At 44.1% G+C, this 22798-nt stretch overlaps 1 protein-coding gene across 1 annotated transcript; it reads left to right on the forward strand.

Moving 5' to 3' along the window:
* Positions 1-2698: 2698 nt before the first annotated feature.
* On the forward strand, positions 2699-20564 carry MINAR2 (membrane integral NOTCH2 associated receptor 2). Its single transcript, XM_065405899.1, has 3 exons — positions 2699-2863; positions 18492-18737; positions 20385-20564. The coding sequence occupies exons 1-3, from the start codon at positions 2699-2701 to the stop codon at positions 20562-20564; spliced, it is 591 nt and encodes a 196-aa protein (XP_065261971.1).
* The last annotated feature ends 2234 nt before the right edge of the window (positions 20565-22798 follow it).

Consider the following 22798-nt stretch of genomic DNA (forward strand, 5'->3'; position numbering starts at 1 on the left):
CCTCTGTCAGGCTGGCTGGCTCTCAGCTCTTTGCAATCTCATTATTTATACACACACACACACACACACACACACATGCTTTTTCAGACCAAATATTATCAGATTACATATAATTTAATCAAATTAATTTATTTTTGCCTGCCAGACATGCTTTCTTGTTTTGGTTAGATGGCCTTTGTGTTTTATTCTCTGAGGTTTTCAAAATTTTTATATGAACAGTTTTGGATACATATATCAGAATTTTTTAAAAAAATAGTATTTTAAATGTTTATGTTCGGTAGGATCATCTCTCTGTTGCCAAGAAAAACCCTCATGTTATCTTGAATTTATTTTAATTTAGCTGAATAGTTTTGCTGTATTTGGAAATAAAGCCAATTTTTTTTTATTTTAATTTTTTGGCATTCAGAGTCAGAATGACCTTGTTTATTTTGCAACAGATGTTGAGGTGCCTAAGCTAACATTGTTGAACAGGTTATTACAGAATGTATTGTGAAATCAGTTTCTCTTTGGGTTAGAGACATACTGTAGGAGAGAATCTACTGTAACATATAACCTATGATGAACAAAAAAAATCAAAATAGCGAACTAGAGATTTTGATCGTGCTCATGAACACATACTTGAACACAAGTATTGAATCAATGAAACACTGTAGAGATTTACACTGAATCACTCACTGTTGCACTGTTTGAGGTAGTTTAGAGAAACACAAGTTCTAGAATTTGTACCATCCTATGAAACCACGTCTGTACTGTTTTAACATGTCACTTGATTTTAAATGTTTTCAGCAAAAGACCCATGCCTCTTTATGCCTTTGTCTGTCCTCTTTGCAGTTCTACAAATGGAAGAGTCCTTGTTCCAGCCATTTGTATGCGTAATCTGTTAAACATTTTCCAGTTCTTTGTTGATGACTTAGAAGATAGCTTTGTGATACTGCTTTAGTTTCATCTTTGTTTTATGAAAGTCTTTATAAAAAAAAAGTTTTACAATTTTGTGAAACATTTTAAAACAACTAAAATTTTCCTTATGAGAAAATATTGTACATGATTCACATGATTTTTACATTTTCAATAAAAAAGTAAAACCTCTTTCTTTATTTCTGTTTTTCCTATTTTGTGCGTCTGAAATATTCCTGGGTTTTTTTCCCCTTTTTTAAATTTTAAATAGAGCTTATGTCATCATCCCCACCCCTGCCTCTATAGTACAAGTCCATGGGACTGAGCAGCATAAAGGGGTTCTAAAAGCCCTGGACCTGATGGGGAGAAGTCCTACAGCTCAGGGGAGAGGAAGACAGCTATAGATTGTCTCCTGAAGACCCCTTTGCAAACTTGCTGTAGGAGGAATGTGTCTGGCATGGGAGTGGTTGGAGCTGTTACCCATAGGCAGTCAGGGATTCACACAAAAAATTACCTTTGGGCTGCTACCAAGGATGCAAAGTTTCAGAGGCAAATGAGAATATTTTCTAGATATAATGAGTGAAATCAGGGGTTATCATCTAAATTTACCTGCAACTTTAGCTACAGCTTTCATTTCTTCAGTGGCTGTAATACTTGACTATTAGATGTACATGCAGTCTGCAACTTGGAGGTCATTATGTGTACACGTAGTGTAAAAGCATCATATTTCCTTCTCTGGATGAATTAAAAATGAAGTAACGTATATTTGGTTACTACATTTTATTTAAGCACTTCCCTATAATTCAAATAAACAATACAGATCAATGTGCCGTTTTATTAGAAAAATAGGGAGAAGGTTTTTTTAAGATTGCACTGGAATGTGAGCACAGGTATGATGATGTTGAAATGCATTGTTGCTTTGCCCAGCACTGCCACTCCGGAGAACACACTGATCTGATTTGAATCGAAACAGAGTAAAAGCTTGGTGTTTTTTATTACCTGTACTGGCTAGGCTGAAGGAAGGAAATTTTATCAGGCAAAATCAAAGTGACTTTATAAATATGCAATACTAAAATAAAGTATCAAACTCTGAAATAAAATACAAGCATCACAGATACAATAATGAAAATTAAGGGCTTGATCTTATACTATTCAAGTGAATTAGAGTTTTCCATTGATTTGAAGAAAGATCAAGCTCCTAAGGGACGCTTGCAGTATCAGTAGATGAAATAAACTAATATTCCCCATATTGAAGAAAAACTTACTGATGAAATATCCCTTTAATCTGAGAATGTGTATGTTACTGTTATAACATCAAACTACTGTGCTGACCTGTGTGACAAAATCAAATGAGTTAGTATCCCCAGAGAATAATTGCTGAAGGACTTGCACCATTCCTGTTGTGGTATGAACTGCTTCTAATTAGCTGAGAAAGAAATACTGTAAGCCTGAGAGCTTTGGCAAGTCACTTAAGGAAGTGCTGGTATGCATTTAAGTGTCTCATGCATCTAGTCACTGATACTCTGTTAGTTTTAATGAGCACATATACATCTATCAAAATGGTCCTTAAACTTGAAAACTTAAGCTAGGCACTTAAGGAAGCCTGTCTTGCCTGCTATGCTGCTTCTAAATGATCTTTTATCATTGGTAGATGATATAAGTGAGCGTGACACCAAGCAGGGATCAGTTACAGTTTCAGGCAACTATAGGATCCTTTTTCACTTCATTAATAATAGAAGGAGCCCACAGCAGCCAGGAACCAGAAGACTGGGCTGTTTTCATTATTACTCAACAGGAGGGGAACATGGACTTCTCTGTTTTGCCAAACAACAACCATCCTGATAAATTCCTACAACTAGATGTGAAGTCTTTAATGAAAAACTCTGCCTTTCTACAAGCCAGTCTAGTAAAATTTCCAGAAGCAGCTTTTCCAGGTGCACAGCAATGGCACAACAAAGTCTATTTACAGGTAAGGTCTAAAGGAAAGACCTGAATGTTTGACTTCTTTGCTTATTATTCCTTATACATTTTGTGGTTCAGAAACAAATGAAATTTGGGTTTGAGCCTTTTGCTGTGGTTGCAGCCACTGCATGTCCCTGATCCTGCACCACTGATATCAGTGAAAGTTTTGCCATTAACTTCAATGGGAGCAGGAGCAGGCTGTATGAGAACAATCTTCCTGATACCATGGGCTCAAACCCTATCACTGTCATATAGTTCCACACCTCTTAGTACCGGCACTGACCCGCTGACTCCTGGTTGTGGTATTTTTTAGCATTTCCCAGTATGTGTATGAATGATATTGTGTAACATTAATTGTATTTATTATTATATGGGGTCATATGGAAACTTCCCAGGAACAACACGCAGGTAGGTGCTAAAGAGAAGGAAAATTCTGGAAGAGAAAAATTCAGGCTTAAAATGGAAACTCAGTTACATCCTTAAAGATAAGTAGCAGCTACTACCTCCCCATAATAACTGACATTAACAGTCAATGATTCTGTACCATACAATTAACTTGACTTTCATGACTGCTGTTGGGTGAGTTACTTAAGCAGACACCAGAGGGTTATTCCTGGATAGTAGTTAGAGTGAAAGACAAAGGAGGACACAGAGATAGGGAAGAAAAGAAGAAACCCTTTAAGTAGAGGTTCCCCTCATAGAGTTTTCCCCAGATTGCAAAATATAAAAACCTAGCCCTGTGTCCTCTATGGAACCAGCTTGGGTTTTGACCTCCAGAAAGTGCTCAGACCTCCGTGGATCTGCTGGAAGACAGAACCACTTCATGGGGGGAGGGCAATTGCTCCCCTCTTTGGCTCTCTAGCTAGGTGACTCTACTGGAGCCAAGTTGCTAGGGCTGACTCCCACTGCAGCTGCCTCAGAAGTTCCCCTCAGAAGGGAGGGGGGTTGCCAACATTTTATTGCAAAAATAAGTGACAGTTTTCCTATTGCGTGCACGCACACACACATGTGCTGACAGTGCGGAAAGTTATTGATTTTTCTTCAGGGATGGTGACTCATGAAACTTGAGACATCTGTAGGCCTCTAGGTGATGACAGAGGCTACAGGCCACACTGAACTCCTCAGGGCAAGTGCTGTGCCCTGGAGATCCCATAACGGCCACACGTTACTCAGTTCTCATCCACCTGAAAGATTAAATGTATATGAGAGGACGATGCACACTGTGCATTGAGAACCTCCTGCACCAAGCAAGAGGGCAGTTAGATTTTCCTCAACTCTGCCATTAACTCACTATGACAGCAGTCAAGTCAGTCTCCCTCCCTGCCCTGGTGAGATCAGACACCTTTGGTGCAGTGATGCACAACATCTACAGCAGCTTCTTCAACATGAAACATCTTAATGTACATTATTGCTCTGGCCAAACAACTTCCTTCTTCCAAAGTAGGACACAAAAAAGCTCAGCATGTTGGGGGAATGGATGTAGTGAGAGTAACTATAATGTGAGACATTGCTGTAGTCATCAGGGTTTGAATTCAGGGAAAACTGTTGTATATGTGAGGGGGAAACAGTTCCTCTTGCTATAAGGTGCTGCCGTCCCCCTCCCCCATACCTTTGCTTCCTGTTCACTATCACAGCCCTGGAGGACATGGGAAAGAGTAAAATGAAAGAATCACTTTAAAATGGGAGGAAACCTGCTCCCCACAATTAACTTCTTGTCACCCTCCACTCTCTGTGATGTCAGATGCTGCTCGAGTCTGGTCCTGAAAGCAAGTAGCCTGTGCACTCCTCTCCCTCTGGTCACCCCTCAGGGTAGCCTGGCTACTTTCTGAGGAGGGTAAATAAGCCCAAGCCCAAGCCCAAGCCCATCTGTGCTTCTCCAGTTTACAGTGCTTGGGGAATCCTGTTTCCTCAGGAACCCTCATCTTCACTTTCCTTCTGCATGGTCCCCAGTGGATGCTCTCCACCTGGGTCTGCTCCTGACCCATCTCTAAAAGCTTCACTTTCTGCTCTGAGACTCCTGCTCTGCGTCCTGTGCCCAGCACTGGACCACCCCAATGGAACCCACGGCCACAGCCTGGCAATTACTGAGGCATCACAAGGGGCCCAGCCCAGTGTGCAGCACAGCTGCAGTGCTGAGGGGAGCAGGAATTGGACTCCCCATCTTTGCCCCTGCAAATCACCCAGCTAGAGACCCCAATTTCCCTGCATGGCCCTCTAACCTCTGGCTATTTATCAGCACACCTGAAGAACTGCTGGTCCCATTCAGATTTGGCCTGGCCACCCCTCCAGAGGCCTAGCCACCTGCAGATGGTCAGCCAGGCCAAATTGAGGGGTGGTGAGTTTCCAATGATGGGGTTACAAAGAGTGACCCCCATGGTTGATAGAATGATTTAGTATGGGACAGCCAATTCTTTTATTAAAATAAGGGTCATCCTTACAATAAAGGACTGTTTTTCTTTCCCTCACATAGGATTGTAACACATTAACCCACCTTCTCCCTACCCCAGCACAGTGCACTAACCTCAAGAAGAGATGCCCACAAGATCCAAGAGACTGGGAGTGATGGTGGCTTATTTCCCATCCCACCACTTTGTGCAGGTATGAGGAGATCCAAACACACAGCCCTTTCCTCAGAAGGGAATGTCCCAGCCTATTTTAATTAAGTAAGACTAGCTGTCATTGAGCAATCACTGAAAACTTCCAATAGGATTAAATCTATAGAGAATATTCTCCCTTAAAATGGCATCTTCCTCATAATCCCCCTGGAGAGAATTCTTCGGAAATTCATTCCAGCACTAGGGCCTGGTCTACACTACGAGTTTAGGTCGACTTTAGCTGCGTTAAGTCGACTTAAGCCTGGACACGTTTACACGACGAAGCCCTTTCTTTCGACTTAAAGGGCCCTTTAAAGCGGTTTCTTTACACCACCTCGACGAGGGGATTAGCGATAAAATCGGCCTTATGGGGGTCGGAATTGGGTAGTGAGGACGGAATTCGACATTAGTGGCCTCCGGGAGCTATCCCACAGTGCTTCATTGTGACCGCTCTGGACAGCACTCTCATCTCAGATGCACTGGCCAGGTAGACAGGAAAAGCCCCGCGAACGTTTGAATTTCATTTCCTGTTTGCTCAGCGTGGAGAGCACAGGTGACCATGCAGAGCTCATCAGCACAGGTAACCGTGATGGAGTCCCAGTCCCAGTCTCAGGATCGCAAAAGAGCTCCAGCCTGGACCGAACGGGAGGTACGGGATCTGATCGCCATCTGGGGAGATGAAGCAGTGCTGGCCGAACTCCGAAACAGTAAAAGAAATGGCAAAACATTAGAAAAGATCTCCAAGGCCATGAAGGACAGAGGCCATAACAGGGACGCACAGCAGTGCCGCGTGAAAATTAAGGAGCTAAGGCAAGCCTACCACAAAGCCAGAGACGCAAACGGAAGGTCCGGGGCTGAGCCGCAAACATGCCGCTACTACGAGGAGCTGCATGCCATTCTAGGGGGTGCAGCCACCAGTAGCCCAAGCGTGTGCTATCAGTCCCTCTCTGGAGACAGGGAAGCGGGTTCGGCGGACGAGGAAGATGAGGATGGAGAGAACATCATAGATAGCTCACAGCAGCAAGGAAGCGGAGAAACCAGTTTCCCCAACAGCCAGGATATGTTTGTCACCCTGGACCTGGAACCAGTAACCCCCGAACTCACCCAAGACCCTGTGGGCACACAGGGGACCTCTGGTGAGTGTACCTTTGTAAATATTACACATGGTTTAAAAACAAGCGTGTTTAATGATTAATGATTAATTTGCCCTGGCAATCGCGGCCAGTACAGCTACTGGAAAAGTCTGTTAACGTGTATGGGGATGGAGCGGAAATCCTCCAGGGACATCTCCAGAAAGCTCTCCTTCATGTACTCCCAAAGCCTTTGCAAAAGGTTTCTGGGGAGGGCTGCCTTATCCCGTCCGCCATGGTAGGACACTTTACCACGCCAGGCCAGTAGCACGTAGTCTGGAATCATTGCATAACAAAGCATGGCAGCGTATGGTCCCGGTGTTTGCTGGCATGCAGACAACATCCATTCCTTATCGCTCTTTGTTATCCTCAGGAGAGTGATATCATTCACGGTCACCTGGTTGAAATGGGGCGATTTTATCAAGGGGATATTCAGAAGTGCCCCTTCCTGCTCTGCTGAACAGAAATATTCCCCGCTGTTAACCACGCGGTGGGGGGGAGGGGTGAAGTGACCAACCCAGAGAATTGGGTGTGTGGGGGAGGGGAGTTAGTTGGGTTTGTGCTGCATGTTAAACCTGAAACCTCAGCCCCTCCTTTTACATTGCAAACCCATTTTAAATGGCCAACCCAACGGGTGCTTGGTATGGTTAATGAGAGCAGTACTGTTTTAAACCATCCCCACTTGTTAACAAGGTTAAAAAAGCCAAAAGACTGTGTCTTACCATGGCTGCCTGCAAGCTGAAATCTGTGGCCTGGCACTGCGTGAGTGATCTCTCACACCAAACCGGCAGGCCCTCAATATAAGAGGAAAAATGCGACCTTGCAACGAAAGCACATGTGCTGTGTGATGTGAACAGCAAAATCTAACGTGAAAGAGTGTACCCATTGTTCTCTAAAATGTATCTTTTTTAAACAACTCTCCCTTCTCCTCCACCAGCTGCAAATGTTTCACCTTCACAGAGGCTAGTGAATATTCGAAGAAGGAAGCGAAGGACGCGTGACGAAATGTTCACTGAACTACAGACTGCCTCCCACGCTGACAGAGCACAGCAGAATGCGTGGAGGCAGTCAATGACTGATTTTAGAAAAGCCCAATATGAGCGAGAGGAGAGGTGGCGAGCTGAATCGCTGGCTGAAGAGCAGAGGGTGCGTGCTGAAACGCGGGCTGAAGAGGAGAAGTGGCGTCAGCTTGTACTCAGAAAGCAAGAGTCGATGCTCCGGCTGCTGGAGCATCAAACTGATATGCTCCTGCGTATGGTTGAGCTGCAGGAAAGGCAGCAGGAGCAGAGACCGCCGCTACAGCCCCTCTGTAACCAACAGCAGGAGCAGAGACCGCCGCTACAGCCCCTCTGTAACCAACAGCAGGAGCAGAGACCGCCGCTACAGCCCCTCTGTAACCAACAGCAGGAGCAGAGACCGCCGCTACAGCCCCTCTGTAACCACCAGCCCTCCTCCCCAAGTCCCATTGCCTCCTCACCCAGACGCCCAAGAACACGGTGGGGGGGCCTCCGGCCACCCAATCACTCCACCCTAGATGATTTCCACAGCAATAAGTTTTAAAGTTTTAAAGTGCAGTGTGTCCTTTTCCTTCCCTCCTCCCCCACCCATCCCGGGCTACCTTTGCAATTATCCCCCTAGTTGTGTGCTGCTTCCCTCCTCCCCCACCCATCCCGGGCTACCTTTGCAATTATCCCCCTAGTTGTGTGCTGCTTCCCTCCTCCCCCACCCATCCCGGGCTACCTTTGCAATTATCCCCCTAGTTGTGTGCTCAATTAATAAAGAATGCATGAATGTGAAGTAACAATGACTTTATTGCCTCTGCAAGTGGTGCTTGAAGAGGGGAGGGGAGGGGAGGTTGGGGTGCTTGGTTTACAGGGTAGTAGAGTTAACCGGGTGCGTGGGGGAGGGGGGGCTGCGATTTCATCAAGGAGAAACAAACAGAAGTTTCACACCATATCCTGCCCAGTCACAAAACTAGTTTTCAAAGCCTCTCTGATGCGCACCGCGCCCTGCTGTGCTGCTCTAACCGACCTGGTGTCTGGCTGCGCGTAATCAGCGGCCAGGCGATTTGCCTCTACCTCCCACCCCGCCATAAATGTCTCCCCCTTACTCTCACAGATATTGTGGAGCGCACAGCAAGTAGCAATAACAATGGGGATATTCTTTTCGCTGAGGTCACAGCGAGTCAGTAAGCTGCGCCAGCACGCTTTTAAACGCCCAAATGCACATTCCACCACCATTCGGCACTTGCTCAGCCTGTAGTTGAACAGGTCCTGACTCCTGTCCAGGCTGCCTGTGTATGGCTTCATGAGCCATGGCATTAAGGGGTAGGCTGGGTCCCCAAGGATCACGATAGGCATTTCAACATCCCCAATGGTTATTTTCTGGTCCGGGAAGAAAGTCCCTTCCTCCAGCTTTCGAAACAGAAGAGAGTGCCTGAAGACGCGAGCATCATGTACCCTTCCCGGCCAGCCCACGTTGATGTCGGTGAAACGTCCCTTGTGATCCACCAGGGCTTGCAGCAGCATTGAAAAGTACCCCTTGCGGTTTATGTACTCGGTGGCTTGGTGCGCCGGTGCCAAGATAGGGATATGGGTTCCGTCTATCGCCCCACCACAGTTTGGGAATCCCATTGCAGCAAAGCCATCCACTATGTCCTGCACGTTTCCCAGAGTCACTACCCTTGATATCACCAGGCCTCTCATTGCCCTGGCAACTTGGATCACAGCAGCCCCCACAGTAGATTTGCCCACTCCAAATTGATTCCCGACTGACCGGTAGCTGTCTGGCGTTGCAAGCTTCCACAGGGCTATTGCCACTCGCTTCTCAACTGTGAGGGCTGCTCTCATCTTGGTATTCTGGCGCTTCAGGGCAGGGGAAAGCAAGTCACAAAGTTCCATGAAAGTGCCCTTACGCATGCGAAAGTTTCGCAGCCACTGGGAATCGTCCCAGACCTGCAACACGATGCGGTCCCACCAGTCTGTGCTTGTTTCCCGGGCCCAGAATCGGCGTTCCATGGCATGAACCTGCCCCAGTAACACCATGATTTCCACATTGCTGGGGCCTGTGCCTTGTGAGAGGTCCATGTCAATTTCCTCATCACTATCGTCGCCGCGCTGCAATCGCCTCCTCCTCCTCAGCTGGTCCTCCTGGTTTTGCTTTGGCATGTCCAGGCTCTGCATATACTCCAGGACAATGCGCGTGGTGTTCATAGTGCTCATAATTGCCGCGGTGATCTGAGCGGGCTCCATGATCCCAGTGCTAGCTATGGCGTCTGGTCTGAAAAAAGGCGCGAAACTAGTATCTAAAGACCAGGGGAAGAAGGGAGGGAGGGGCGGGCGACTGACGACATGGCGTACAGGTACAGGGAATTAAAATCAAGAAAGGTGGCTGTGCATCAGGGAGAAATACAAACAACTGTCACACAGAATGCCCCCCCCCCCCCGAGATTGAACTCCTAAGCCTGGGTTTAGCGGGCCGTTGATTTGACGGAGGGAGGGGGGAAGGAAATGAATAAAACACAAATCTATTTTTTACATCTTAAGACGACAGTGCAGCATGACTGATAGCCCTCGGCATTTTCTGGGTGCTTGGCAGCCAATACTTGGCAGCAAATAGTATACTACGACTGGTAACCATCATTGTCCAACGAGGACGGTTAAAGGCAAGGGGTTGCTGCTGTGTAGCAATGTAGCCCCACGTGTGCCAGCCACATGTCTGCCAGCACCCAGATCGCCCTCGGCCTTTTCTGGGTGCTTAGCAGACAATACTTGGCAGCAAATAGTATACTACGACTGGTAACCATCATTGTCCAACGAGGACGGTTAAAGGCAAGGGGTTGCTGCTGTACAGTAGCCAGAAGGCTCGGTAAAGGCGCTCAGGCTACAATAATCTATGAGCATTTCAGGCAACCTCTAAATTTACTTGCTTTCAGACCTGAGGAAAGCTCTTCTTTCAGATCTGCTGAGCACCCAGATTGCCCTCGGCCTCTTCTGGATGCTCAGCAGACAATACTGACAGGACGGTTACCAGTCGTAATAAACTATCTACTGCCAAAAGGCAAGGGGCTGGTGCAATGCAGCCCTACGGCTGCCAGCCCCACAGCTACCAGCATCCCGAGCGCCGATGAAGGCTACTACTCATGCTGCACCGTCTACCGCCAAAAGGCAGTAATCTGCTGCTGCTGTTTAGCAATGCAGTCACACGTTTGCCGGCACCCGGAAGACATATGGTGACGGTGAGCTGAGCTGAGCGGGCTCCATGCTTGGCGTGGTATGTTGTCTGCACAGGTAACCCAGGTAAAAAGGCGCGAATCTATTGTCTGCCGTTGCTGTGACGGCGGGGGAGGTGCGTGACGCAATGTACCCAGAACCCCCCGCGGCACTGCTTTGCATCATTCGGGCATTGCGATCTCAACCCATAATTCCAATGGGCGCCGGAGACTCCGGGAACTGTGGGATAGGTACCCATAGGTACCCATAGTGTAATGCGCCGGAAGTCGACGCTAGCCTCGGTACTGTGGACGCGGTCCGCCGACTTCATGCACTTAGAGCATTTTATGTGGGGACACACACAGTCGGCTGCATAAAACCGGCTTCTATAAATCCGGCTTCTATAAATCCGACCTAATTTTGTAGTGTAGACAAGCCCTAGGATGGCCCTCTCAAAGGGAAGCTACTCAAGTCACCATTTCCCATGGAAAGCAAATTAGAGTGTTATTAGGTTATTAAACCTAAGGCACAAACTCTCCTTTTCATCATGTTCATTTGTAGATCCAAGTAGTTCAGCTAAAGCACTTAAACACAATGTACATTTTTATTTATCTTTTCTGCTGATGAGCAAATAAGAAGAAACTAAATACCTGATGCATTCCAGACTTTAAAATAAACATGATAGCACAGTGCAGAGCTAATGGTTTATGAATAACATGATGAGCAGGCTAATGGGGTGTAAGAGTTAGTTAATTCAGAAACAGGAGGGGTGTGTTTCAATTTTGAACAGGTGGCTGTGATCTACAGCCTCCTAAAATTATTAAACCTTGGGCATAGTTTAAACTCCCTGTCCAGAAATTCATTTTCTTTTAAGAAACATTGCTACTCAAGCCTCCCTGTGTAAAGTGACTGCTCAGCGATGTATTTGTGTGCTTCTTGGGATGTTTGTTATGAGATCATTCAAACTGAAGTGCACTTAAGTGCTTATGTGTTTCCTTCATCTATAAGCGTCTTCATTTATTCCATTATATAAGGCAGTCTGATAAAAGTATCTTCACTTCAGAGCAAAAGCTTTTTTTCACTTTCTACTTTGGTGTCAGGCAGAGTGAATATTCATTCCCTCTTATTGTATATTTTTGTCATATAACTATTAAGTAAAATAATCTTGGTACTTTCAGTGCCCTGTGTACCAACTGTGATTTACCTCAAAAAGTCTGGCTTAGGCTCAGCCCCTGCAGTTCTATTCCCTTCACTCGGAGCAATGGCAGCAGTAACCTGTAATCAGACAGCCTCCTTCAAGCTGAGTATTATGTATCAGATGAAAAGCATTTCAGAGTTAACAGATTTAAGACAATAAACCAGCCCATACTAATGCTTGTTTTTCCCTAAGGCAACTCACTCAGCAGAGCCTCTCCCTATCTGTCAACCTGTCTCCCTGGACAGCTTCTGGCAAGTGACCCATCCCCTTCTTCCCTTGAGAACGTTTTTTTTAACTCTTTAGTGTTCTTTTGATCTCCAGCCTCCCAGCTCTGGCAAAACAACACTTGCAATTTGTTGGCTACAGGAACCTTGAAGCTAATAGCTGGACCCGTTGTCTTCCAAGCATTTGTTTGAGGTTGCTTACCTAGAGAACCATGGTGTTCCTTTCCTGTTTGTTCTTCCCACAGCCTCCACCCCACCCCCATTAAGTTAGATACATTCATATGGGAAATGCTAATAAACCACAATAGCTAAACATTAACTTTACCTCAGTGACCAGGTCACTTATAATATTCACACAGACAAGGTGGATGAGGTAATATCTTTTATTGGACAAACTTCTATTGCTGAGAGACACAAGCTGAGAGAGAAGTTTATCCAATAAAAGATATTACCTCACCCACCTCATCTCTAAGAGCCTGGGGCTGACACGGCTACAACAATACTGCATATAATATTCAGAGCATTATTGCATGTCCAGATTCTTAGATAGTACATAGCAGCTCCTTTCTGTCACAGCTAGTTTCCCAGAAGCATGCCTTTAAAGAAAGACAAGGATCCGTGCTAGTGCATTTCTCAGAGGTGTGACATAATGCTCTGAGGTGTATAATTAATTTATCACTTTCCACAGAATTAACTCATGCTAATTATTAGCTAATGTAATTGTTTCCCTGCCACCCACTTTCATTGTTATTGAGGAGCTTGTGATGAAGCAATTCTTGGCAATCTGCGTAATACTTAAATTCTCTGGACCACTATCAGTTTGATTTTAGGCCTAGCTAGGTACAGACAGCCCTTGCCTCTTTCATTAATTATCTCCTCCTGGCAATTGAGAAAGACCAAGTGCACATACTGACACTTTCACATTTACCACCTGCTTTTCGATCCATTGACCATGAGGTTTTGTTGGCACAGTTGTGGACACTGACAAGGATAGATGAAGTGGTGCTTTAATTGCTCCATTCCTTCCTCTTGAGAGGACCCAGATGGTATAGTGCTGAATGATTGCTCTTCTGCCCCAAGGGTTCTCTCATGTGAGTTTCTGCCAATATTCCATTCTGTCACCCTACCTTTTCGGTTTGTATTTGAGGCCACTAGAGGAGATACTGAGCTGATCTGGGCTGCATTGTCATTGATATGTTGATGACACTCAGCTCTACATCTGTTTTTCATTGGACTCAGCCAGGGCAGTCGCTCAGCATTCCAATGTTTAGCCAAGATTGGGGCCTGGATTAGGACTAGCTGGCTGAAGTTCAGTTCAGACAAGATGAAGGTGATGCTAGTAGGCTGTGTATAACAGCTAGCTGAGATGGTGATACTGATATCTGGCCCCTCATTAGGTGCAGTTTCTTTACATTTTCTTAGCATTGGTTGCAATCTATAAGCTTCTTGAATACCCAGATGGTCATGGTGCAGCTGTAGCCAAGAGACTTTTTAGTCATCTATGACTAGCACAAAGATTGCAAATTTTACCTCAAAGTAGGAAACTTGTCACAGTTATTATTGCCTTTGTCACCTCTGGACTGCATTTCTGTAATGCTGTCTACATGGGCCAATCAACAAACAAGATTTTCCTCCATGGCAGAGTCCATTCCCTCACCCTTCCCATGATTTGGAATCCCACCTTCAACATGTCTAGGAGCTAAAGGTCAGTGTCAGCCATGCCATAAAAGTCATGTGGCCTCAGCAAGCCCAGGGAAAGGAGGCACTGTGGGAGCAAAGGACGGCTAACCAAATATTATTCTAGTTTAGTCAAGTGACCAACTATGTAAGAACAGCTGTTACAAGGTGTTATATAATATATATAGCAAACAGAATTTGACCTACAATATGTAAAATCACCTATTGTGTAGAAATCCCTTTGATCCCTACTTTCAGTAAAATGGGCTTGAAACCAAGTTTCTGCCTTAATTTTTGATTTCCTGGTTTTGATGGATCATGTTCTTTACTTGAACACATTCACTGCTCCCAATTCACTATGTGTATTCTATGAATAGTCACCTAAGTCATATGCTATTATTTATGTTTTAGATCCCATCAATTCCAAATCCACAAAGAGCTGTCAAGCTGGCTCCTCTAACTTGTGTTATATATATCATCAATACTTGTGTACTTGCACATTTGTACAAGGATTCACAATGCTTTCCCTTTCGTTGGACATTCTTATGAACACAATCTGGTTAGAATGAAAGTCTATTCAAAGGGGTTGTGAATGAATATTTGTAATATTTTTCTGCATATTACTCCTCTTCTATTTCTCTGCTTCTTGTGTGCATAATCTTTTTTGCAGGGTACCTGCTATCTCTCTGTCTTATTATCCCTTAAACCTAAACCTCTACTTCTGTAAGGCAGCATCTTTCCTTCTCATTCTCTATTTTCAGAGCTACATCTACTTCCAAATCTCCAAGATAGCATGCTCTGCTACATTCAAGTTAATTACATCATCACCTCCACTTCACTATGTCTTTCCTTCAAATCTCCCACCACATTTACCAGTCCTATTCTCATCAAAATTCGAGCTGCCGCTGCCATCACCTCATCCCCTTGATCATGCTCATGGGTACTGTAAACCCACATTCCTACATCACTATTCCCCCTGGGGCAGAAGGTATAGTAATTGCTGGGATGAAGAGGTAATTAGATTATTTGGGGCATCACCAATAACATGAGGTCAAACTGCCATGCATTGGCTTTATGAGAAAAATTTGAACCAATTAGCCTATCTTTATTTTTATTTAAAACAACTGCTTTAAAACTCAACACTGTCAAGGCACATTCTTTTCACAATATTTTAACCTGGGCAGAATGAACATTCCCCTGGTGAGAGTGCACACTTTCTTCAACGTAAGCTTCTCCTATTTTTAAAAAAGTCTCCAGAGGTGATCCTGGCATTTAGAGGGCAGTATGCCAATTTCATTACAAGCAAATTGGTGGAAACTATCATAAGTAAAGAACAGAACTACCAGATGCATAGATGAACACAATGGGGAAGAGTCAACATGGCTTTTGTAAAAGGAAATTATGCTTCATCAATCTATTAGAATTCTTTGAGGGGGTTCAACAAGCATGTGGACAAGGGCGATCCAGTGGATATAGTGTTCTTAGACTTCCAGAAAGCTTTTGACAAGGTCCCTCACCAAATGCTCATAAGCAAAGTAAACAGTCATGAGATAAAAGGGAAGGTCCTCCCATGGATTAGTAATTGAGTAAAAGACAGGAAACAAAGGGTAGGAATAAATGGTCAGTTTTCACAGTGGAAAGAGGTAAATAGCGGGATCTCCCAAGGATCTATATAGGACCAGTACTGTTCAACATATTTATAAATGATCTGTAAAAAAGGGGTAAACAGTGAGGTGGCAACAAAATGGCAGATTAAATTCGATGTTGATAAATGCAAAGGAATGCACATTGGAAAACATAATCCCAACTGTACATACACCATACTTGTTACCACACAAGAAAGGAATCCTGGAGTCGTGGATAGTTCACTGCAAACATCTGCTCAATACCTAGCAGCAGTTTAAAAAGCTAACACAATGTTAGGAATCATTAGGAAAGGCATAGATATCACAATGCCACTAAAATCCATAGTATGCTCACACTTTGAATACTGTGTGCAGTTTTGGTTGCCCCATCTCAAAAAAGATATATTAGAATAGGAAAAAATACAGAGAAGGGCAACAAAAATGATTAGGGGTATGGAACAGCTTCCATATGGGGAGAGATTAAAAAGACTGGGACTGTTTAGCTTAGAAAAGAGGTAACTAAGGGGGGATATGATAGACATCTATAAAATCATGAATAGTGTGGAGAAAGTGAATAGGGAAGTGGTATTTACCCCTTCACATAACACAAGAATTAGGGGTCACCTAATGAAATTAACAGGCAGCAAGTTTAAAACCAACATAAGGAAGTACTTCTTCACACAACGCATAGTCAACCTATAGCCATGTGAAGACCAAAATTATAACTGGGTTCAAAAAAGAATTGGGCCTATTCTCCAGGAACTTCAGTGGCTCTTAGCCAAGATGGTCAGGGACACAACCCCAAGGTGTCCCTAAGATTCTGACTGTCAGAAGCTGGGACTGGACAACAAGGGATGGATCACTCGACAGTTGCCCTATTCTGTTCATTCCCTCTGAAGCAGCTGCTGTCGGAAGACAGGATACTGGGTTAGATGGACCATTGATCTGACCCAGTATGGCCATTCTTAAGCTCTTATGCTATGTTCTCCAAGTACATCCATCTCGCAAGCGTGCAGGAAGCATCATTAAAGTAACTGAAGAATTTTAAATAAGAAACACTGTAAAATGCAGGCAGCAAGAGTAGACAGTTTAAAATGCCAACAGTTTAAAATTGTGATGTCAAAGTTAAATACTGACATATGGCAACTGCAGTGAGCTAACACATGGGCTGTGGGTACTGGGTTCTGCCCTCTAATACCAGATCATGATGATTATGGACGGGAAACACACTTAGTTCCTTGTGCATGGGAGAGTGATAAGAATGCCTGAATGATGCTTCCTCATTGGATTATGTATATAGAATCTGCTGTTTTCTCTCCCCTCTCACATTATTTTAAAAGAAACCAACCCCCTCACTCTCCCTCACACATGATGGTTGACGAATTAGTATATATTAAATCTCTTCATTTATCTCTCGGAAGGCTGGAAAAATATCATCTTTTGCTTGCCTTTGAAACCTTTTTTGGGTAAATGAATTTTGAAGCTGCTTAGATCTTTTATGGAGGTGTGGGGAGGAGTATTTGGAAATCTGTGTTGATCGCTTCTCTGAGATTTTTTTTTTTAATAAGGCTGCTTTAGTATGTGATTCTAACTCCACTCCAGTGCTCCCTATAATGCAGACACTAGTCCAGGCTCAGACTTCAGCTGTCTCAAATCAAAGTTTCCAGTCCAAAGAAATGTTAAGGAACTAGGAGAGAAATGTTATTTTCTAACCAGGAGAGTTTCATTTGTACTGTAAGAGCAATTCTTGGACTGTCTTATGAATTTATTTAAGGGATGTGATGAATGTATCATAAATGTGTCTTCCAGGGCTGCTAGAATTCACTTAATTCAAAGTAGCAGTGAAAAGGGAATTGTGGTGAGCTGAAATTGTGCTGTTCAGGTTTCTGGTAACAGCATACTGAGATTGTCTGATCCCTTAGTGGCTATTGGCCTGCACAATATTTGCAACAGCGTTGCCAACTCTTGAAGAGTTTTGGGCTTCTACAGTGCCTTCACCAGCAGAATTTTACCCCAGCCCAATATGAGGCTTTTAGGGCCCCTTTACACTGATCCAGCCGTTTTACTTGACACAAAGAGTCCAGAACTGGGGTAAGACTCTCACGCCTGCTGTCAAAGGGTGCAACTTCACTAAGGCAATCAAGATATATCCACTTACACCACTGTGACAGAGTGCAGGGAACAAACAGGTGAGTCTGCACTCTGATCACTCAGGTGTTAATTAGTTCCTCTTAAGAAAGTTGATGGAGGGAATTAAACAATCAGGCTGGCTGGGTTGGCTGGGATAAGCTGCCAAATACTTGATCAGCTCAAGGTTGATAAAGAGCCAGAGCTAGTTGAACCCAGTTACATAGAGACCTCTGTGCTCCTCAGGTCCTGAGGAGAGGGCCAAAAAAAAAAAATCATAGTGGTGCTGTAAATGGACTGTTGCACTGGGACTGTTGTGGAAATAGTGGAGGGAGCTTAAAATAAAAGGGTTCGGTGAAGGCACAATCAGTGGAATCTGTTCAGTTTCTGCAGAGAATAAGGCAGGAGAGAAGCTATGCGAAGTTACACCGATGTGTGTTTTGGGCCCTCAATCGCTAATGCATTTTGATCCCCACAACTCTGCTTCAGCATCATATATTTCCTTTGTCTTCATCAGAACTGCAATTCTAAACCCAATTCTTATGGCAGTTATTTTGTTGCACTTGTTTTCTATGACAGTCTTCTCTTCCAACAGGCATTACCATGACAGCTCATACCGACAGCAGCATTTGGCACTCATTTTGCACAGGCCCTCGTTCAACACAAGAAGAAAGGCTGCACAAGGTGGAGAACCAGCCCTCTTGTCTCTTTCTAGACCATAACAAAAATAATAGGCAGTTATTATTTTAAAGTTAGTTCTACTGCACAATAGACTGTGAATGTGTAAGGGCATCTGTGTCATGAGAAGAATGAGGATGATAACCATTTTTTGTCCTGACTATCCTGCAGAGAGAAAAAAGAAATGTCTTTGAGCATCCTGGCTTAGAATTGAGTGAGGTCAGCCCAACAATGATTGACAAAGCTCTTGGTAAACATATAACCACTGTCACCTTGAAATCCACCATCAAGAGCAATCCCTTGTACACTGACATCCGAACTGATGATGACTGGGCAGAGAGGAAAAAAAACCCTTCCTGGACTGTTCAAGACTATGACAAGCATTCACTGCATTCTAACCTGGCTAACTACTTAAAGGTATTGTGCTGTAGACTCATACATGAACAAACCCAGATGCTATGCATTGTATTTACACTTGAACCACTGAATAAAATGCTGTGCTTATTTGCCGGTGATTCTGGTTTCAGAAGTAAATCTGAATGTTTTTGTAAGGATTCCATGCGGATCCAATCACAAGAGGTAGCATAGTAGTACGGTTAAGACACTGAAGACTGCAGTTCAATCCTGGCTCTGCCACAGCTGTCCTGTCACCTATAGCAAGTCATTTAATGTCACTTTTCCCCATCTTTAAAAAGGGGAAAATAATATTTTCCTCTCTCACACAGGGGATGTGGGGGAAAATTCACATTTGTTTGTGAGGTACTAAGGGCTAGATCTACAAAGGGATTTATGTACCTAACTCCCACTTTTGGGGACCTAAGTCCAATATTTATCCACTAGTGAGATCCTCGAAAGCCCTGCTCAACTGCTGCCTAATTCCATAAGTATCTAAAGTCACTAGGCACTTGAGTTTCCGCTGGTAAAGTCCCCTAGGTGCCTAAATGTTTGCCAGTGTGTATGCACGCAGCCGCCTAAGTCCTGCCGTTGCACCAGAATGGTCTCACATTAGGCATTCCCCTGTCTATCTTGGCTGCAGGGTGTGATCTGGTGTGGCAGGGTGTGATCTGGTAGGCCTTCTTAGAGCATGCCTAACCCACACAAAAGACAGCTGAGGGGAGGTGGTCCCCAAAAGCCCAGTAATTAGGGTACTCCTGGGAGACCTAGGTTTGAAGCCCCTCTCTGACTGATTTGGAGCAGAGACTTGAATCAGGTATTTTGAAGGGGAGGGGAATGTTTCCATCTCACCTGTTGAAGCTGATCTACTTTTTATAAAATACTTAAACATTCATTTGAGCAGGACTTGGAACCCAGGGTTTCTACTTGAGTGCCCTAATCACTGGGCTAGAAACTCAGCCATTAGGTCTCACTGGCCTAAGTCCTGCCTCTCTCCTCAGCAGTTACTACTGACTAGTTTAGGGGGTTCCTTGCTCAGCTTGCTGGCTTTCCATTTTGAGGTGCTTCTCTCCTCATGTGTCTCATTCAGGGCTGTGGATTCCATTAGATGGCAAGGTACCTAAATGTTAGGCGCTGCAGCAGCTAAGTCCCTTTGTGGATCTAGCCCTAAAATACCATGTTGATGGTGGCCATATAAGAACCTGGACAAATAAATTATGCCTCAATGTACTTTTTCAAATAATTTAGCTTCTCATAACCATATCCCCACCACCGGTACTCCTGTCTGCTTGTGGGTTAGTGTGTATTACTTTGTTGGGGGGAGGGGAGGGAGTTTGCTGAAAAGTGACTCAGATCTGCATTTGTAAATTAGCACCTCTGTATCCGCATGAGAATGTCAGGAGGTTTCTTCTGGGTCTCTATCACATTTCAATGACTGGTGTCCTACATTAGGTTCCTGGCTGAGAGCTATAGTTTTAATAGTCCTCTGTGGGACAGTATTCGGCATCTAGTGCAGCCGAGAGTTCAAGTGTAATTTTTTCTGATTTGAATTGTGATGTTTTAAATTCATTAATTACTAAGTGATAGCCAAAATACTCCTGACCAACTATGTTCTGGTGACTTTACATACAATACAGAGGAGCTGAGTTCATTTTCTGATCTTTCTTTTAGGAAAATCCTAATGATCTACAATTTTGGATGGGGGATATTTATACCCCTGGGTATGACACCTTGCTGAAAAAGAAAGAGAGAGAAAAGAAACATTCCAAATGCTGCCTAATTTTCCTGCTTGTGGTATTTGCTATCTGCATCTTGATTGCAATAGTCATTGTTAGCATATTATTTACTTGATACAGCCAAATCCAGTCACAGCGGTTTTCCAATAAATGTTTTTATGAAAAGACTTTCCTCCCCTGGTTTTATCTGAATTTCAAAGTTGTTGTCATGAATGCAATTTATTTGACATCTAAGTTTTACAAAATCCCTATTCAGCATAAGGAATCGGTCCTTGAAAGAGATAAATACACTGAGCACTACAGTACTTGCTTTATGTTATCTGTGTAATTCACATCACTATTAATAAGATGCTCATTTAATGGCTTTTTCTTCTGAACAGTGATCTGGGCCAGATTCTAATCTCAGATACATGGTGCATGTAGCCAGTACATAGAAATTTTTGCTACCTGTCCACATACTATGCAAAATCCAATATCACACCTTCCAGATCTAACCCAGTTGTTATATCATAAGAGTGTGACAATGTAGCATTCAAGGTATTTCAAAGTGTTTTACAAAGCAATAAATTAGATACTAGTAGGGGCTTGGACTAGGGAGTAAATTGCTGCAGCCACAGAGCATTCAAGTTCTCACAGAGCTGGCCTAGTTGCTTGGGTTATTCACAACACTTAAAAACAAACAAACAAACAAAGCCCACAAGATTTTGAGTTACCAGAGACAGGTCCTCAATTTACCACTTCACTACTGCCTCACATCCCTCACACTCTATCACTAGTGTATCACCCACTAAAGTGACAGTGTCAGTATTTTGTTAGATGCCACATCACAGAAGTTTGAGTTCTAGAGCAGAAACTGGAATAGCAGATCCACATTGAAGGGGCTAAAGAATGAATTCTGTTTAAATGATGTGATAAGGGTCATGCGCAAATAAATGGAACACCTGAAAGTGTTAAAATAGCTTAGATAAACAGATTGATGTCTCAGAATTATTCAGGATAATGAAAACACAAGCTAAATTGACAAATACTGAATCACAACCTACTTTGACAACGCAAACTGTGTGCACACATAGGAGGAGCACATAAATAAGTTCTATTCAGCCCCTGAAGTATGCTCTGTGCTCATTGGACCAAATCCCTGAACCAAGGCAAGCCCTCTGTGCATTTCTGCAATGGCACAAAGCCGCCCTAACAGGCAGCTGGGGATTGGCCTGACACAGGGAAATCTCCCCATGATACTAAGCCTCAATAGCATGTGTTATGCCAGCTGTTCCCCCCTCCAGATGGGAAGTGTGTTGAGGTGGGTCAGGAACAGGATCGGGGTGAGGCCAGACTGCACAGCACTGCAATCTGACACTCAGGCAAGAGGAACAATCACTAAAGGAAGCAGTCTAGATGGTGTAAGGCAGAGTAGCCCCATAGCTACTTTCACTTATGCTGGGGAGGGGACTGCGGGGGAGGGAAAGGGGGAGATCAGCCTCAAGATTGGGGGAAGCAGAAAGGTGGGTTAGAGCCACTTTTGTTTCCTTCCCCTTCCCCAGCTGCTCCAAGTGTGATCTTCGACCCCATCTACACTATTGCCACAACCACTTTGAGGACCTGATTAAAACAGGGTTGGCCTCTGAGCCAGTGACAACATGCAGGGGCGCCATTTCAGATTTTGGGGGGGAAGGGGAATGACTTTAACCGTGATTCCTGGGGCTACTTAGGCACTTGAAAACTCTAGGTTTTTGGCAGATAACTTAGCAATTAGCGAACAGGAGCCCTGTATCTAATTCCTTTATAAAAGAAAGAAAATTAAATAAATTAGACCCATTCAGCTCTAACAGCAACATGTTCTGACATCTTGTGGCAAGACACTTAAGGGACACTGGTTAGGTTTAAAATTGTAATGTATATTCTTACTTTATTACTAACTCTTTGGAGAGAGACCCTGTCAGGACTCCTGGGTTCTATCCCAGCTCTGTGAGGAGCTCGGGGTCTAGTAGGTTACAGTGGGGAGCAGATACATCTGGGTTCTATATAAGAACATAAGAACGGCCATACTGGGTAAGACCAATGGTCCATCTAGCCCAGTATTCTGTCTTCCAACAATGGCCAATGCCAGGTGCCCCAGGGGGACTGAACAGAACAGGTAATCATCAAGTTGCCCTGTTGCCCACTCCCAGCTTCTGGCAAACAGAGGCGAGGGACATGCAGAACATGATGTTGGATCCCTGCCCACCCTGGCGAATAGTCATTGCTGGACCTATCCTCCATGAACTTATCTAGTTCTTATTGGAACCCTGTTATAGTTTTGGCCTTCACAACATCCCCTGGCAAAGAGTTCCACATGTTGACTATGAAGAA

This window comes from Emys orbicularis, chromosome 6 (genome assembly GCF_028017835.1).
Source record: "Emys orbicularis isolate rEmyOrb1 chromosome 6, rEmyOrb1.hap1, whole genome shotgun sequence".
In the NCBI taxonomy this organism is placed as follows: domain Eukaryota; kingdom Metazoa; phylum Chordata; order Testudines; family Emydidae; genus Emys; species Emys orbicularis.